The following is an 18,669-nucleotide window of genomic DNA, read 5'->3' as shown; positions in this document are numbered from 1 at the left end:
CCTAAAGAGCTACAAAGGCTAAGATCAGAGCATGGGCCCATGTGAAGGAAGAGCTCTGGAAGGGATCATGTGCTTTTCAATGTCATACCTAGAGATTAGGACAAATGTGTGTCTTGATCATCTCTCTCTCCTCTAGGTTGAGCACATTACACTAAAAAAGGCAGTAAGAATTATGTTGGACAAGGAGAACTCAGACATGCAAGGCAGAACAGACCACAGCTGACCTGATGACCAAGCACCAGGGCTGAACAGAGGAAGGAAGGAAACACCACACCACAAGCAGCTGATCACTCAGTAGGAGGCTCTTAAAAACCAACCAACAATGCTACCACAGCAGTCTTCAGCATGGCACTCCAAACTTTTTGCAGAAGAGTCTGAGAACCTCAGATGGAAGACTCCCCAACCTGCCCCAGCCACCAGCAAGAGTGCTGCTGAAGAGGGGGTGCCTTCAGCCTCCAGCACAGAGGCAGACATGATGAAAAGTCTTCCAAGAGGTAAACGATGAGGATGGTAATCAGTTATCTCTGCTTCCACCCCAGGTAAGATTAAAATAATCCCTAAATCAGCTTCGTCTGCAAAAAATTAAGTTTGAGATTGATATTAGGAAACGCTCAAAGACGGAGCCATTAGGCTTTGGGAAAAGCTGAGGAGATTGCTAATTCTCCTTCATTAGCTTTGTAGAGAGCAGAGAAAAGCCCTTCAGGGACAGGTTGGGCACAGTAAACCCAGGTTCCAGCAACAGGATCACACAATCCCTGTCCAGTTTTGCCTGTCAAGGTCTCCCAGGGCTAAGACCAGGATGAGACCAGCACAGGGCATGCTGCGAGGGGCTGACAGAAGAACCACCACACAACACAAAACAGCTCATACAGGGCTCCCTATCAAAGCTCACCCGTTTTGAAACCTTATGCTTTGACAGGTATCCAGCTCAGCTTAGCTTAATATCCCCCTACCATCATGCAGCCCTGCAGCCATCTCTCATCCTACAAACAGGCAGACACACCTAGCAATACATCTGCACCATGGCAGGGATGCTAATACAGTGAACCCTGCATGCTCTTTGTTTTCAGTGCTGCATTTCAAAAAGCCTCATCGTTCATTTAAGGTGAATCAGATGCCGTTCCTCTGGTCTCTTTGAAAGGGCTTATCTATGGGCTGGATTTCATTAAGTGTCTTGTTCTGCATTTAATAAGCTTACAAGTCTAGACACTTTGGTTCTCTCTCTATCACCCCTTTGGTGTACCAGCAGGTAGAGACAACAGAGGTTAAGAGGGAAATATTTAGCTAGCAGATTTAGATGCTATCAAGATGATTGCGTAATTCCACTTTGACTCACTGCAATTTCATACCCAGGGACTTTTTTGCTCACCCAAGTGCCAATCCCTTTTGAAAGAAAGGGGCTGCTACCTCCTGCAGTAGAGTAGCGGAGGTCCCTGGGAGGTTCAAGATGCAGACTTTGGGATATTAGTAGAAAAATACATGTTGAATCAATGACTGAACAAGGGATAAAAAGGTCCAGAGGAGCTGTGCGGTGGAATTGCCCTCCACTACCAGACAGCAATGATATACGAGGAGAACAGAAGTCTCAGCAACCCAGTCCACCTGACTCTTCAAATATTTCCATGTGCAACTGGGTGTCACCTCATTCCCTCAGCCAACAAGGGCAACCCAGTCAGGAGCCTGATGCCCTGCTCCTCCTTCCTGGGGGTGCCCAGGTGCAGGGGCCGCAGGGACCGGGAGCACAGAGGTACCAGCAGAGCCCCATGGGAACTGCCACAACCAGGAGCTCAGCAGCAAAACCAAGATATGCTGCTTGGACATCAGATGGGTACTCTGCCTGATGCTTGGGCATTGACTTGAGCTGAGGAGGGATGTACCAAGGCGTTCTTGAAAGAAAGGCGCCTGGCTGCAAGGTGGGCAACGCTGGAGGTGGTAGCTGGTGCACACCCTAAGAGTGAGCGTCTTCCTGCAGCTCCCATGAGCCATGCATGCCCTATGGAGACCCAGTCTGACGGGACACCGCTGCCCATCCGAGGGCAAGGCCAAGCCCAGTCATTTGCTTATCAGTCAGCAGTTAGCGTCACTCGAGTGATGGGAACTCAGCCAAGACTCTGTTCATTTTGCTTCTGACCCTGCATCACACTTGAACCCTCGGCCTCCACACAAAACCAGCTCTGTATTTATCTGCTGCTCTGCTTAGCCCCAAAGGCTAAGTGAGACGGATACAAATCCTGTTGGTTCACAACACGCTGGGAACGATCAGCACTTTTGTAGATCAGGGCTGCAAGATGGGCACATGATAATTACATGTGCTGCACGGATGCAGCAACAAAACTGCAGTCTTACATTAAGAGGAAAATGTTTTTTCAAAAGATTAATCAAAAAGAAAGATCTCTCTCTTTGGGAAACAAGCAGGTATAATCAGCAAATATTTCTCTCTCACGGGATTGCAAAACAAGGCGTGCTCTGCCCTCCGAGCCATGAGTCATGAACTTCCACAGCAGAGGGGGAAGCAGAGCAGAAAAACTGCATAGAGAACAACAGGATGGGGATTTTTTACATTTTATCCCAAGGAGAGCAAGTTCAAGGTCTCTGCACTTACCATCAAACTTCTTGTATCGGGAACTGAACATGGTTTGTAAGTGATTGCTAAGCTCTACAACGGCGTTTCTGAAGTCGTGTTTACTCTGCTGACTGTACTTCTCCTCCATTTCTTGAGAGCAGCACGTGTAGCCTTGCGAGCAGACTTTCAAATGGTCACCTGAAAACCAGAGAAGAAAATACCCTGAGTTAAAAGGATTCTCTATGCAAGGGCAAAAAGGTTGGCTTGCAAGGCAGAGGGTGTGAGGAAACCCCACCACCACCACCCCCCACTCACTGCAAGTGCTCAGCCAGGCACACCAAAACCTGATTCTGTAGAGCTTTATAACAACGCTTGGAAAAACCATGCCTTGCCTTTCTGCAAGAACATTTAAACGTGTCCTCTTATTTATTCAGTTAGTAAGCAGAATAAGCAGATACTCATCTTGCACAGTGTAATTTGGAGAACCAGCAGAATGACCTGTATATGCTCTGCTATCTTCCATGAAGTTTTTGCTATTTTAATTATTTCCAATTCATTCAGCTAGTACACAACACAATATCAATGGCAATGGTCCTCTTTGCACAGATTAATCCTTGTTTCTTCACACCCCCCCTCCAATTACCACAGAACAAGTAATCTTTCTCAGAATCACAGCTACCACTGATATTAAAATATATGTGTTTTATGCAACAGCTCATGAAAAAGCTTTATATTTCCTAGCTCCTAATTTTACAGTTTTTCGGTCACCATCCCAGGTGAAATCAGGTGTTTGTTTTTGGAGAACTCAGACAGATTTTTCTTCCTTCACCCTGAAAGACAATTCTCTCCTAAAAAGGTAACTGCCTTAAGCTGGCTTGGTCAGAGGAATCGTGAAGTGCTTCAGTGTCCACCATAGCTTCGTTTTGAAATTTCGCGATCTGGACACAGGGTCTGGCTCCATGTAATTTCCTTTTAGAGCACCTTGTTGCAGTGCAGGATGAAGCTGTCCTCTTCTAGCACCACCAATAAAACACTGCTGCCAGGTTTTGTTGGGCCAAGACAAACCCTTTGCACAGCAATCCTCAGCTCCAGCTTCTCTGACAGGTCCCACAAGGCAGAACCATCACAGGCAGGTGGGCTGATGCTGAAGTGGTTCAAACTTGGGCAAATTGTGCAAGTCTTTGTCAACGCTGAAGACATGATCAAAACAAGCAGTTAGGATGAGAATCTCATCCTTCCAAGTCAGATGGTATTTTAAAAGACACAGCCTACATGTAAGCTGCCACCTTCTCTCCCATTTCACACCCCGTTGCCAAACCATATCCTTCAGCCTGAGGAAGCAGATGGAGAAGCAAAGGCTCTTCCTACCTGCTCACACCCTGGGAGCCACCAACAACCTCCAACCACCGCCGAGGTTCAGAGACTCATGGCGAGAGCTGCAAATGACTTGTCAGCCCTCTGCAAAGAAAATAACCTCTTCATGAAAGGCTGTGAACCATGCACTTAGTGAAGAGCCACCCTACCTGCTAGAGCATCAGAAGTGGGTTTAGAGAAACAAATGCAATTTTTGCACGGTGCAAAACAAAGCCTACCCGTGACTAACATGATCAGTTGCTTCTCTGCCCACCTTGTGCAAGATCTCGTAACAACATTATTTACCCAGCTACTGAACCTTTGCATCACTTTGCATGACTTTCTAGTGTAACTAACTCTCCTTTCAGAGACTTAAGGACCATTTTAAAATAAGATATAAATATATATGTATTATTATTAGAATAAGACATAAATATATGTGTGTATGTATATATATACACACACGCACATATATAGAAGATTCCTAAGAGCCTCTCCTCCTAAATTTATTTTCCTTTTGCACTACAGGGTTTGTTTGTTTTTCCTGGCATTACAGAGAGACCTTGACCAACAGATAATTCTGCCACAGCTAATTTATTACACACGACCATCCGCTGCTCTTGATTAATGGAAAGCTCAAAGTCTGTTACGGGAAGCAGCACTGCTAGGCACAGCCTTCAGAAAACACAGAAAAATCTCACTATCTCCTTGCAGATATATTTTCCTTTCACAGACTCTATTTCCTCCTGTCTCAGAGGAGCACCTCCAGCAGCAAATACACACATCAAGGGGTGCAGCATCGAGGGATGTGGCTCCATTTAGCTTGATAAGTCATTTATAAGAAAGGAAGAAGTGCACCCAGGATTTTTTGATCCTACTCAACAAATCCATCCCAGAGCACACCTGGTGACTCCTCTTGAGCCTGCCTTACCAGCAAGCATTAAAAAAACAGAAGTGCCCAAGCACCACTGCTTTATTTCACTTTTACTCTCTTTGCTCTGGTTCCAATACAGCACTAAGGCTTTTTGACACAACGGGAAACAAAAAGAGCAGCAAAGCAATAATTACAGCTAGAGCGATTGCTGGTTTTGCAGTGTCAAAACAATTTAATTTCAGAAGTGTTGAAACGTTTTTTTTTTCCCTTAATTTCTTGTGGAGGGGGAGTATGTTGGAAATATTTTACCTGAAATGCACTTCATGATTTCAGTACCATTTCCATGATGCATGCCTGCCTTTGATGGTTACGACTTACATACTTCCCATTCTTTTGTGTTGGAGGGGTAAGCCTTTACCCTACTTGGCAAATTCAAACCTTACTGATAGTGCGATTTCCTTTCTTAGCTACACTTTACAGACACTTCTGAAGTTGTCCACAGACGCCCTGGGATCCCTAAAACAGTGGTTTTAACAACTACTCCAATTTATTTATGATTAATAAAAGCCCAATGTATTTCAAAAATACAAGTAACAGTTTTATATCTATTTATATTATTAAACTAAAGTTGCCATCCCACCTAATGTTACAAAGCAAAGTAATTTTTCCTTTGATTCCCCTTGTTCCAGATTTGCACGGTGCCTCCCTGGGACACACGTGCAAAGCCAAGCAAAGAGAACACTGCCGATAGTAAATCAAGCTTGCACAGATCCTGAACATTAAGACATTATGCTCCAAAATGCAACTCAGACATTCAAAAATGAATGACCAAGCAATCTAATTATGGAAGATATTTCTCAGTCATGTCAGCACTATGTGGTCTTGGCTTATGATCAAGAATTAGCTCTGTCTGGAGCTGAGAAGCTCCAGCTACTCAGTGCTAATAGTAGGAGGATGTGCTGTGTTACCCAGTGTTAAAAAACAGAAAGGTCAGAGCTGTGGGCTGCTTTTCTTGCAGTTTTCTTACACCACAGTAGGAGATACCAATGGAAAGTCACTGGAAGACACAGGAGCCCCTGTTTTCCCATGGGGATGGTTGTCTTTAACACACCTGCATCCCTGAGAATATATCGTCGCTTGAGCAAAGAAACAGACACTGACAGAGTTTGCAAGAAATCTCATGCCTAGCCTTTGTCTTAAATCAGCTAGCAGAGCTGACCCCTTGGAGCATCCACCCACAGGACTCATCCCACGCCTGAGTTTGCGGGGAGAGCAACGCAACATCCCAGCATCCCATCACCTGCTGAGGTGACGGATCCATCACGTGCCCCTTCGGTGAGTGGCTACGGTGTTGGGAACTGCTTACACCCCCACAGACAGACCCCAGAGCACACCATCAGACAAACGCTTCAAAACACAGCAGTGCTACAACCACAGCATGCAGAAGAATGAAAACAAAGCCTAGAAAGCAGCCGCTGCCAGCGGCCCACATAAGCATGGACCAGTTATGCACATGCAAAACACCAACGTAGAGCCAAGACCAAAGACAATGCTCTTTGTTTTTCCAACTGGCAGTGACCTCCTCTAAGGAAAAGGAGTGAAAATTATGAGTATTTAGGCCCACTGAAACAGAGATCTAATGTTTAGCAAACACTCATGGTGTGCGCTCACTGTCAAGGACACATTCGACAGTAATTATTTCCCAAGTTAAAACTCATCAAACAATGCCCATACAAGGCAACTCTTCATCTACTGTTGAGTGTTAAAGACTCGGCAGCTTTTGTAATTTATCACCATATGAGCACAGGAAAAATATAACTTTGCCACAGCTTCCTTTCAAGTTAGGCTTTTTATTGAATTGTTTGGCAGGGTGTGCAATCACCACATCAGGGGCTGCATGGCAAAAAGAGCTGAAGTAGCAGAGAACGACTCCAAATATCTACCGCATATGCACACCATCGCTGCAACTTCTCGTGTATTTGCAGCAGACCTTTCCCATGGCCTGTTGCAGCAAGACTTTCTCTCTATTTTATATTACATATGCATACAGAGAGAGAAACAAAGGATCAAAAAATCACAAACGACACTGGCTCCTTGGCTAGTTAACAGCACATCTCTGGGGAACGGAGGTGGCGGTTTAAAGATAGAAATGCAATGGTACACAATGTTACCATCTGTACATCCGAGGAAATGTTCTCAGAAAGGTAATCTTGCAAACTTATGATTTAAGCCATTACAGAAATGCCACATTTAGCAGACTCCAGGCACACGGAGTTTCTTCCAAATCAAGTAACTATTTTGCAATGTGTCGGAAAACAAGTTTTCATCGAATGAGTAAGTGTGCAGCGCAAACTCAGGGGCTCTGTGATCTTGAAAAGCAGTTCCCTTCACCGAACAATTTTCCAAGACCTTTTCAAAATGTTGTTTCTGGATGTCTAATGTCTTCCCAGCCTGCTTCTCCTCACCTTGACTAAGTTAATACTTTAAGTATACCTAGCCGCAAAACCAGCTCAACTTTCAGGAGTGGTTCTCTGGGAGGCGGGGGGCATTATTTCTTTAAAACAGCCCTGTACACAGTCTAGCCCTTCATTGCAGTTTGGTAAACAAGCCAAAAGTAGTTTATGGGCTGAGATGTTACTGTTGGACTTTGCTCCCCTGTGAGAAAACGGGCTGGGGTAAGCTGGACTGGTAGAGGAGCGGGAGGCGAACGCTGCTGGAGGACCAGCGAGTGGGGCCACCATTTCGGCCTCATGCTCTGCCTCTTCCCTCTCACACACACCGGCCTGTGTCATCTTTAGAAGAGCTTTATGACTTCCCCTGAACCAACTACCAAAGGAATCCTGGACTGTAATGCCGAGCTCTAATCCGATTTCACACTAGACTTGCCTTCTAATTATCACAGAATATTAGGCTTCCACCCATCATATATAATTGACATGCGACTGAGGCTTTACAAAACCCCCAACAAAGATGACAAGAGACACTAGCATCACCCCTGAGCGTAGTTCTGCTGCGCCGGCCCCGCATTAACAAGGGGCGATAAGAAAAAAGGAAAGCATGAGCTTGTGATCGGCTCCCGTGGACTCAGTGAGACAGAAAAGGCTACCAAACCATCCGCCCAATCCGATCATCTTTAATTCTACCCAAAATACCAAAACCTGCCTAATTTTCCTGGCTACAAAACGAGCCAGGGATGCTCAGCAGCCCCAGGAACGGCCCATGAGCTCCCACCGATCTGCAATGGTGCTGCCGTAACCCCTATGGGCTATGGCACGTTGCACATCCCACAGCCACAACAGTCCCTGTACCCCAAGGCAAGGCTGGGTCACCCTAATCACTGCTTATGCTGCTTTTAGATATTTGCTAATGAAGAGCACTACAGAAATGCAGATACTGTCTTGGCATATAAATATTTCCAGGTGAAATGACACTAAGCTGCAAACACCAAAGGGAGTGAAAAAAAAGTGACCCTACTGCCTCCTCCCAGGCTGTCACACACACATGCTGCTTGAAGGTGTGCTTTTCTCTTGGCATAAGCAGCAAACTTGAATTTTTAGTTGATGGCTCTTATCGGAGTGCTTCTTTTTCACCCAGTGGTCAGTCTGCTCTGCTTGCTTTAGAGCAGTGCTGCTATGGGACTTGTGTTTATTTTACTGGGGAGAATACTCCTGCAGAGATGGTCGCGTGCCAGGAAGGAAGAGATAAAAAAACAGCACCGAGGTCCTCCTAACAGAGGCAATGCATCCACAATGGGCGGCAGCGTTAGAAGCTTGTAAGCTCACATCCTGCAAATAGTGCAGTGCTGCCAGACCCTCTGGTCGGAGCAGGTCGGGTCGGGACATTTAGATCTGTACCTCCTTGATGCTACCGAGCGCACGGTGCTATTTCCAGCCCAGACCACTATTTCAAACATAGTCCATGCACGTCCAGGAGAAGTGCTTTGTGCAGCCTCCTCCCTACACCTTCCACCATCCAACACAAAATGACACACCCCGTGTCCAACATGAACCATTTCCCACCCTAAAGGCCACCACCATACAAACAGATTCATCTTTCCTTCCTTCCTTCCCTCCTCAAAACATTTGCAATTCTCATTGGAATCTCAAACCCAACTGGCACCAAAAGCAGGAGAGCACCCCACATACCCAAACCCAGGCACGGTGGCTCCAGCCCTTCCACAGCCACAGAAGGAAGCCCTGGTCCTGGATTCAACCACTACCTGCACCCCTTTTTTCCAACCACCCTGGAGTGTTTAAGCCAGAAGACATCCGCACATGCAGTCGGCTCCCAAAGCTGACTGGTAGGGTTATGGAAGTACCGCAATTTGGCAGCATGTGCCAGCGTGCAGCATATTTAACATCCCACTCAATTAGCAACCGTTTTATATAAATGGTTTATTTGCCTTATTAATGGTAAAGCCACTTGTTTCCCGCGCGCTTCCACTGAGGTTATTAATCAATGTGCATTTCAGTTTTTTGCTGATTACTCTAATGGCACAGAAAAATTCCCCAGACTCACAGAGAAAGCTTATAATATTGAAATGGGTTTGTGTTTTTTTTTTTGCAAACTTGTCAAGCAGTCAAAATACACTCTTTGATACCCAAACCAAAGCCCTTTCACCTACGCTTAACAACAGTGAACTATTTTCAGTTGAGCTTTACTGCATCTGTTAACTCAGCTGCTAATCCATCTTGCAGGCACGGGGAACGCCAGCACACACAATACCTCAGTGACATACCTCCCTTCAACACAACAAATAATCCTAATTATTTCCGTAGCGCGTACCTACGGTTACTTAAAATATCATACACAACCGAGGTCTGTCTGGCTTCTATTTTTCCATTTTGCTTTGTTGACAGCTTCGGGTTCCCAAATTTACTGCCAAGAGGGTCAGGGACCGAAGAGAACAAGAGAGATTTATATCCATGTGTGTACATTAAGCCAAACGCACATTAGGAACCTTAATTTTTTACTGGAAAGAGCAACTTAGGACACAAAGAGGGCTCTTGCCTTCCACCCGTCCAAGCCCAAATTACTACCGCAAAGCTCGTCTTCCAGCCAATGACAGAACCAGGTCCCTGAAAGACCAAGTCTGGGCAAATGCTGCCCACTGAGGCTGAACGGAGCAATTTTGGGACGTCCCTCCAGGACGGCGGCAGACCCGGAGAGCCTTCCCACATGCAGTTCTTCAGCCCCAAACAAGCGACAAACACCTGTGTCCGCTCTCCACAGCACCCCAGAGAAGCATCACCAGTCAACCGAGGTCCCCTCCTGCCTGGCTCTCCCTTGGAGGTTGGGCCATGGAGAGGTTCAGGTGGAGCTCGCTAAGAACCAAACCCAAAAGCTCTTTACAGCACATTGCAGCTCATGACCACGCCCTTTGCAGGTGATGTCCAAATGAGGAGGATGCAGGATCTCACCTTCAACGGGGTTTTAAGAGTTCATTTAAAGTTAAAACCCTGCTCACCTGAGGAAAAATACCACCACCGCTCCATTTCCACAGCACAACCAACAATTTCCTTCCTGACAGGGTGGCCCAAATACTGCAAGGCTTTACACCCTGGAAAAATATGCCATGATAGAGCACTCTTTCATTCCAACAAACAGGATATTGAGTCAATTAGTGGCACACCAAACACAAACCAGACAGATGAAGATAATGCATTTCTGCAAACATCAAAAGAGAGAGAAACCACACTAAGACCTGAATATACAAATAAGGCAAGGGGAAGAAAAAACAAAGAAAAAGAACGCTACATACTTAAGCTTATTATTTAAGCAAACCTGGAGAGTAAAATAGCTCTGGTTAACTAGAGGATTCTCCCTGGCTCTAGCTAAGACAGAAACCTTCAATGAAAACCATGAGTTGTTTCTTAATTAAAAAAAAAAACCAAAAACCACACACACCACAAACACACCACCACCCTACTTGACATCACTGAGTGAGAACTTAGGAAATGCAAATTCTCTTTATTATCACCAAATTCTTTAAGCATGAAACAGTTTTCATAATGTGTCTCTGCCTACATGCCCTAAGTGAGAGGTGTTACACAGCAGACAAGTTATGCTGAAAATTATGTTTGGTTTTTTTCCCCACATCTCTGTGTATCCATCCTCCTTACCAAGGCACACAAGAGACCCACCTCCGGATGGCTGAGACAGGTAGTGCCCCTGCCCCTCCATCAGCCACCAAACAGGAGCTAGAAAGCCCAACACTTGCAGTCAGTAACTCTGGGTATATGTAAAGGTAAAAATAAAAGTCATTATAAAAAAAAAGAAAACAAAACCAAACCTGCATACAGCCAGTGATGAGACTTCAGAATTCAACAGAAATTGCCCAGCAGATTTTACAGGGGTAACCCAAAAAAACCTCACTGAGTATAATTTCATGCAATTAAAGGGGGAACAACAAAACAAACAAACAAAAAAAGAGAGAACCCACTGGGAACAGCAAATACGCAGAATTACTGACGCCTAAAGCACAAGGAACAGTAAATTCAAGAGATCCGGCTGGGAGACAGTTACTTTCTTTGTGAGACTTCTCATTTTTTCCTCAAATTCCCCATTAAGAAGGCAAAACAAAGCCTGCCCGTTTTTTTTGTTGTTGCTGTTTTTGGATTTTTGTTGTTTGTTTTTTTTTTTTTTTTAACACAAAGTTTTGGGCTATTTGCCAAAAAAGCAGCTTTTAACCAAAACGGATTCTGCCACAAACACTATCATTTGAACTGGAATATTTTTCCTTCTTAAGATTTTTCTCCCTCTACTTTCAGCCCCTCTCGCTGGCACCTCCTGGGATGCTCACGTTTGCAGGAAGGCACCACTCACGGGCGGGCGGGAGAAACAGGAGTACACCACTGGCAACCACTTTTCCAATAGTTTATCATATTCCCCACCCCCCCCAAACGTAACGGATTCCAGCAGGGATGCACAAAAACGTGTTTCAGAGCCACACAGTAGTTTCTTGTGAGATGCACCCAGGCTCACCTATTTGTGCCAGCAGACAGGTCATCTGCTGGCGAGTCCCAGATTTGGCAGCAGATGACCCCTGAAAGCTTCAGCAATGTTTTGAGGTCATACCGCCCTAGCGATTCTGGAGATCACTCTTTCTCCTAAATGGTGGCACCGGCACTTTGTAAAGCAACGACCACTGCCCCAAGGCGCTGGTGCCACGGCGGTAGGGTCAGCCCCTCCGAACACACCCTTCCGATGTCACCAGCTATGCAGGGGCTTGACAGAAGTGAAGTTTTCTTAAAAAAGCAAAAACCAGCACGCACCATCGCATAAAGCAGAGCTACCATTTCCACATGACAGAAGTGCACCAACAGGAATAAAAGTACTAGGGACGTGTGAACTGGCAGCCGTGACCCAAGCAAAAGTTTAAAAAAACCCTAAAGATGTTTTTAATTCCTCAAATAAGAAACAAAGCTCATGAAATTCAGCCACAATTTCCTGTTTTCGACTTAAAATAAAATTAAAAAAATATCCCAGGCTTTATACAAACAATAATCTAATCTATAAATTGGAACACATGAGAGATGTTAATTAACTTCCAGAGAGATTCATTTTCTATTGCAGGATCCAAAACAGGCACGGCAGAACCTGCAACAGTTCTGAAACTGACTTTACACATAAGAAAAGGCAAAAAAACACCCCCAAAACAAAACCAGAAAACCCACACAAGACCAAGCTGCAAACTATATTGAAGGGCAGTATACAAATAAATATGCAAATATCTGGCAAGGAGTAGGGTGATGGTTTTCATCCATAAGGACACGCTCCTTCACCCTGCCTTGGATGGTTTTGGGCAGGGAGGACAGCAAGCACCACGGAGGGGCTCGGCGGAGAGCCAGGACCAGCCAGGGCCACCCGAAAGACCTAGGAGATGTGGACAGGAGGTCTACATTTGCTCCCCTTGCTTTGATAGCAAAACCCACACAAGTCCCTCGCTCCACACAGCTGCCAATACAAGGCTTACTTCCCGCCCTGCAAAGGCAGCCTGGACTTTGACCAGAGCACTGACTCCTTGTTGCCTTCCTTCTGCCACCCCTTGTGCCACCGGCCACCCACGCCGGAGCACCCAGCGCCACTGATCCCTGGGGGTCCCGCTCAGGGCGCGAAAGCGAGCCAAAGCTCTGCACCGAGGAGAAACACTCCACCTTCTCAGTTTGCAAGAGTATCACTTGCTTGGGGTTTTTTGTGGGCAGGAGTTATGACTTCTGGTAATTGAGAGCATAAATGAAAAGATGAAAAGCTTTAAGGGTTCAGGTGTAGCAAAGTCCAGCTGTAATCTAACAGTCAGCTCATGCCAGGAAATCAGGCACCCTCCCCTGCCCCTGCACGTCCCCGTCGTCCCCAGGGCACCTCACAAGACAGAAAACTGTGAGCTTTGGACTGCTTCTATCGGGAATGGCTAAAACCCAAGGACCAAGGAAGAATGACTTCGCTCGGGCAGGTTGGCCATCCACACCCGCCAAGCGTCATGGGCGAGTGCCACCCCATGACCCTGCCCAGCAGACCCCACAGCAACCACCGACTCCCCTCCCTCACCACCAAGGGGTTTACCAGGCTGGTAAGCGTCTGACACCAGCATTTAGATGAGAGCAACCAGGTGCAATGTTCTTTTCAGGCCTGGTTTGGAAGAGATCAGTTTTCACCCAGCAACACGTCACCGCCCAGAGCCAAGCCCCTGCTCCATCTGCCCCACAGAAATACAAAGCCATTAACCCCTGGTCCAGCCGCCCAGCTCCCTCAGGACCCGCTTCATGAACTGTCGGCTCCAGCCAGCATTTCACACCACTTTGGCTCACTGAGGACCAACCCTGAGGGCCTTCGCTCCCCAAATCCCACCTTATTCAAGCCAAGGGATACCCGTGGCCTTTCTGTAAGACCAAAGCAACCTGCCTGACCTACGAGGGGAGGCAAGGTCCCCAAAACAGCTCCGACAGCGTCACGCTGTTTCTCAAAACAAACTCACTGGTGTGCAAAGTCCCTCAGTACGAGGGCTCCTACCAGCTCAGCCCCAGGATGAGCGTTCAGCAGTTGGGGGACGTCAGCTCCCCGCACAAAGTGACAGTTGTGCAACACCAGCAGAATCATTCATTTGTTGGATGTTTCCCACCAACTGCAGAAATATTTGCTCCAACAGCCTTGAAGTCTTTAAGGAAGAACTTGACTTTTTTTTTCCCCCCCTCCAATCCACTGTTTCCCATTTCTCCATACAGCAACTAAACCAACCAAAACCTACCCACGTCCTCCACAAACAGACCCTAACTACCAGACTTTCCCCTTGCAGAATAGAGCCGCTTCCCGCATGGCCACATCCTGACGCCCCTCGTAGGACAATTAGCCTTAATCCTCGTTAGTTCTGTACGTTTCCTTTAAATCCTGTTACCACATTCCTCCGTGCACTCGAGCGCAGCTCAGCCAGCCTCCACGGCGGTGACGGTGACCCCACGGTGCCTCCCGGCTCCTGACCCGCCGGAGCTGCCCTGGTCCCAAAGGCTGCAATGCTCCCGGACTAATCTATCTTCACTGATTAGTTCTTAATCAGGAAGGCAGACATGAAGGAAGGGTGCAGATGAAAAGAGAAAGGGGGTGAGGGGTTAAATAGAAAAAAAAAAATAATGTTCTTCAAGGAAAGGTTCCCCTTTGCTGCTTTAGGAGACAACTATGAAAACTTTGTCCAAAAGCAGCGTTTGAAGTCTAGCTATTTTCATATTTATATTGTTTGAGTCACTCCAGAAAACCTCCGCCAGCAGACCGAGTTGGACTACTACATTCATTTATTTTGGAAGTTTATCCAAGCCCTGGTTAAAGATAAACAACGTGCCTGGATGCGAAAGAACATCAGAGCCAGGCTGCCAGAGCAGCAGGGAGCTTCCACCCGCTTTGATAGCGCCAAGGCATGAGATTGGTATCAGCACAACCCAAAATGTACTTACTCCTTCCTGGAGAGACACTGCAAAAGCGCTGGGAAGTTGCTGCTTGTCCCTGGGAGGCATTCTTGCCATACCAGTATTATGCAAAGATTTCAGCTTCGAAATCTCAGGCACAATCAAGGCATTTAGACCTGACTCATTAATGGCCAGCAGCTAATAGGCTGGAGCTGTAATTCCTCTGTCTGGGGGCTTGGGGGTGTTTAAGCCAAATCTGAAAAAAATATATATCTATATATATATTACAGCTGCACTATTGATCTGTTACTGAAGGTAGGAAGCACCTTCCAGTCCAAAACACCCTGAAAGCCAAAAGTAAACCCAGACTTTATCAGGTCTCCACTGATTCCTAAAGCTAGTAAGTGCATCAGCATTCCTAAACCTGTTTTCAGCAGGGACATGGGAAAAAAAAAGTGATAGGTACCATGTCTTAACACTCAGTACTCTTTAATACACCCAAGGAAAATCCTCCACAAAACAAAAGTTTTAGAGTGTAATTGTCTCAAGAGCAGCACCTGCATGTCAAGCCTACAAATTAGTCTTTGGAACCTGCCACCCTCCTTTCAATTTCAAGTTTAGGGCAACACCAACACACCAAAAAACAGGGTCTTTCGTGTGAAAAGCTGATTTGAAAACACATGGTGAACATATTGCCAAATTTGAGAGACACCCCGAAAGAGCAACGATGCAAACTTTTGGGACTTCAAATAAACAAATTTTAACTAATCAATCTGGAAAGTCTGTTTTCTATTTGTGGCTTTGGGTTTGCTGTTTTATGTTTCTTTTTTTGTCTTTGCTGTTTGTTTGCTTTCAATTACCCTGGCCCCTCCTTATCCTAACCTCTAAAACTCGCTGCGCCGTGCCGACCGGGCGGCAGGCAGCGAGACACCATAGTCATGCAATTGCAAACACGAGCTGGAGGATGCTCCTTCTTCAAAAGCCGCTGCTATTGCTCTCAAATTAATTTTTCGGTATGTCCCTCCCATGGCAAGGGTATGGGAGCAGCAGTTTGGCATCCTCTCTGGAGCAGGGACTATTTGCTGTTTCACAAGTCATCAGGAGGTAGCAAGCAAAGCTTACCAGATGTGGGTTTTATCACCTCAAGTGGAACTACTATTTTCTTTATGGGGACCCTGGTTTTTAAGGTTTTATCACATCGCTGCGATTACAAAAGCTTCACTTACATGCTCAAAAGATCCTATAAAACCTCTAGTTCAAGGTTTATTTGGTCTAGGTGGTTTTTAACTTGGAGGAATGACTTGCAGACACAAGTAATTTGTCCTATAAGCTTTGACTGACCAGTTGCTTGGTGTGTGCCTGCCTTCTGACCAAAATTCCATCAACTCACTGACCAAAAGATGTTCTTTTAGGAATATTTAAAAAAATGTAAAAAAGAAAGAGAAGGGAAAAAAAAAAGAGCTTGCAGCAAAAAGGAAGTTTCAATTACTTTGTGAAATCAAGCAGAAAAATTAAGATCCAAGCAAACTTTATTAGCTCTGACAAGCAAACGCTGATGCCTTTGTTTCCAATGTGCGCACAACTTTTACTGAATAGGGGTGTGCGTGTATGTTTTTGGGTTTGCTTTTTTCCCTTTTTAAGCCACAGAAATATGCATCCTTTTTTCGAAACGTGCTTTGCTACAACAGGGTTTTGTAAAGATTTCAACGAAGGAACTGGCTATCACAAAGCAGCTGATTCTTCTCTAAGCTTCCATGTGTCAATAGTGCTTCACAACCATGTTTATCTACGTAAAAATCCACGTTAATAAACCCTTCCCCTGCCTGCAGAGCTTGCCAAGTACAGTTACAGTGCAGGGAACTTGAAAATATAGAGCAGGTTAAGAGACTCCAGAAAGAGATACACAAAAGGCCAATTTCCAAACACATTTTGTATCCACTTTTTTTTTCTCCAAGACAGTTTGGTTCTCATAAAGCATTTCATACTCCGTGGTCTGCGCTCCGGGGGCAACTGGAGGGGTCTGTGGAAGCATGCACATAGGCAGGGGTCTGAAGCTGGCAATGCAGGCACTGTGCATTAGTTTTTAGAGGGCCCACAAACTACAACAGTTCGGGAGAGCTACGCTATCCGCTGCCCCGCTCAGCCCTACGCCACTCCTGCGGAGCAAACCATCTCCTCCGCCAGAAACCCTCGCTGGCTCCTGGTCACCACCTCCCCGAGGGCAGGTGGGCTGCAAGTTGGTGGAGCAGTTATTTCTCACCCACCCCTCCCCAGGACCAAAACGTTTCATTCGCTTAGAAAATAAAATTCAGTCCAAGAGCAGGTCCTGGGCAGACATAAATGAGACTTCAGTTATAAGTGGAAAGTTTTCCACAAGACGTTTTCATAGCAATATAGAGACCATTTTGGCACCACAGGGAAGGCAGAGCACTCACACTGGTCCAACGATTGCAGCTCCCTGGTCGTCCCGCCAGCTTAGCTCAGTACAGGATGACCTTCTCTGCCTGGACACAGGCAAAGCCCTTTCCACTGCAAGCCAGACCCACAGCCTGTTCCAGTTTTGGCCCCGATGTTTTGGCCAGGAACCTCCCATAGCAGCACAGCTTTCCAGAATAAGAGCCTAGAGGAACCACTGCCATTGACCCAGAGATGCTTCTCCAGAGCATCGCAGCCACAACTCAGCTTTGAATTCATCTTCAGGAAGACACACTACATCTCACTACATAGCTGCACGCTACAAACACCCAGTAAAGCAGCAAGTTTGACACACGCTGCATTTTTCAGCCATGCCCACAAAAGCATGCAAAAGCTTTTCTTGCTTCATCAGTGACTCCAGCAATGCTGCCAACCCTTTGCTCCAGCCCACCTTCCCAGGAAGGAAGGCCATGGGTGATCCTGCTCTGCCCCATGTCTTTCCTCTGCTCATGACTATAGAAACAATTCCCCAGTTTCAGCTGGACCAAAAAGAGGCACCAATTAAAGGGGTTTCAGAAATAATTAGCTCGTGTCAATCTGATGCAAACCAGGGTTGGGGAAACATGCCCAGATGAAGGGCTCTGGGAGGGATGGTCAGCAGAGCTTGATCTCGCAACAACTCTTCCATTGCAGCTGGAGGACCAAGGCGTGCACGTGTGCTTCCCAGCTCACCCCCTCCCAGAGCTACCAGGGGCTATGGGGACATGTGATGGCCTCTCTGCGGCTATCGGGGCCTGGCTTGCCAGGCCATCAGAAGAAAGGCTGCACAGGAAATGAATGAGCAATCTGTGTATATGATACTGGGGTGGAGGGGGTGGAATTTAAAAAAAAAAACATATGCCACTGTCTGCAGCAGGACACCACAGTTTGACTTTCCAATTTTAAAGGTTAAAAAATTCACACAACATGTTATTGCAAAAGGCAGGAAAGAACACGTTCCTCAAAGGGGACACCAGCACCAAAAACAAGGAGGTGGGTCAGAGTTAAATCTAAACAGGTCCACCGCACATCCATCCTAGAGCCACTGTTTATAAGCAGAGAAAGGCAACTTTATACACAAAGATCACACACTAGTGGTTCCTGGCTGTTCCCAGGAAGAAAAGCTGCTTTTCAGCTGAACTTTGAGAACTGTTAGTGTAAATAAGACAAAGCTCCAAAAACGCACATGGCTGAGCCTGAAGCATCGCATGGAGAAAGGCAAATAAGCAGTGCAACAGGAGACGGGGGAAGTCCAGCAGAAAAAAACCCAAGGTGCAGCTTTCCCAAGACCTTTGAAACGCCCCTGAAATTGGGCCACCATGCACAGCCAGGGGAGGAAACAAACTGCTGGTGGAAATGCTCACCCCAGGAAGAGACACAACCCTGGCCTTAGCCCTCCTGAAAGAAAGGGTGCAGACCCCTTCCAAGCCACAGAGAAGCAGGAGGCACCAAGCCTAGCTCTGCTTTCCCCCAGGCATGGCAGGGGGGACATCCACTGGGAGATGCCACCACGGTAGAGCCCAATGCTGGGG

The 18,669-nt window shown here is 46.4% G+C and overlaps 1 protein-coding gene across 1 annotated transcript in view; it reads right to left on the bottom strand.

Moving 5' to 3' along the window:
* Window positions 1–18,669, bottom strand: part of GPC4 (glypican 4) — a 68,758-nt gene that overhangs the window by 34,919 nt on the left and 15,170 nt on the right. Inside the window, exon 2 of the mRNA XM_064462969.1 lies at window positions 2,603–2,761. Coding sequence (XP_064319039.1) covers window positions 2,603–2,761 — 159 coding nt within the window. The remainder of the gene's footprint in view (window positions 1–2,602; window positions 2,762–18,669) is intronic.

The sequence above is a fragment of the Phalacrocorax carbo genome, chromosome 11 (assembly GCF_963921805.1).
Source record: "Phalacrocorax carbo chromosome 11, bPhaCar2.1, whole genome shotgun sequence".
In the NCBI taxonomy this organism is placed as follows: Eukaryota; Metazoa; Chordata; class Aves; order Suliformes; family Phalacrocoracidae; genus Phalacrocorax; species Phalacrocorax carbo.
The sequence above is the reverse complement of the archived record's forward strand: the minus strand, read 5'-3'. Positions and strand labels throughout refer to the sequence as shown.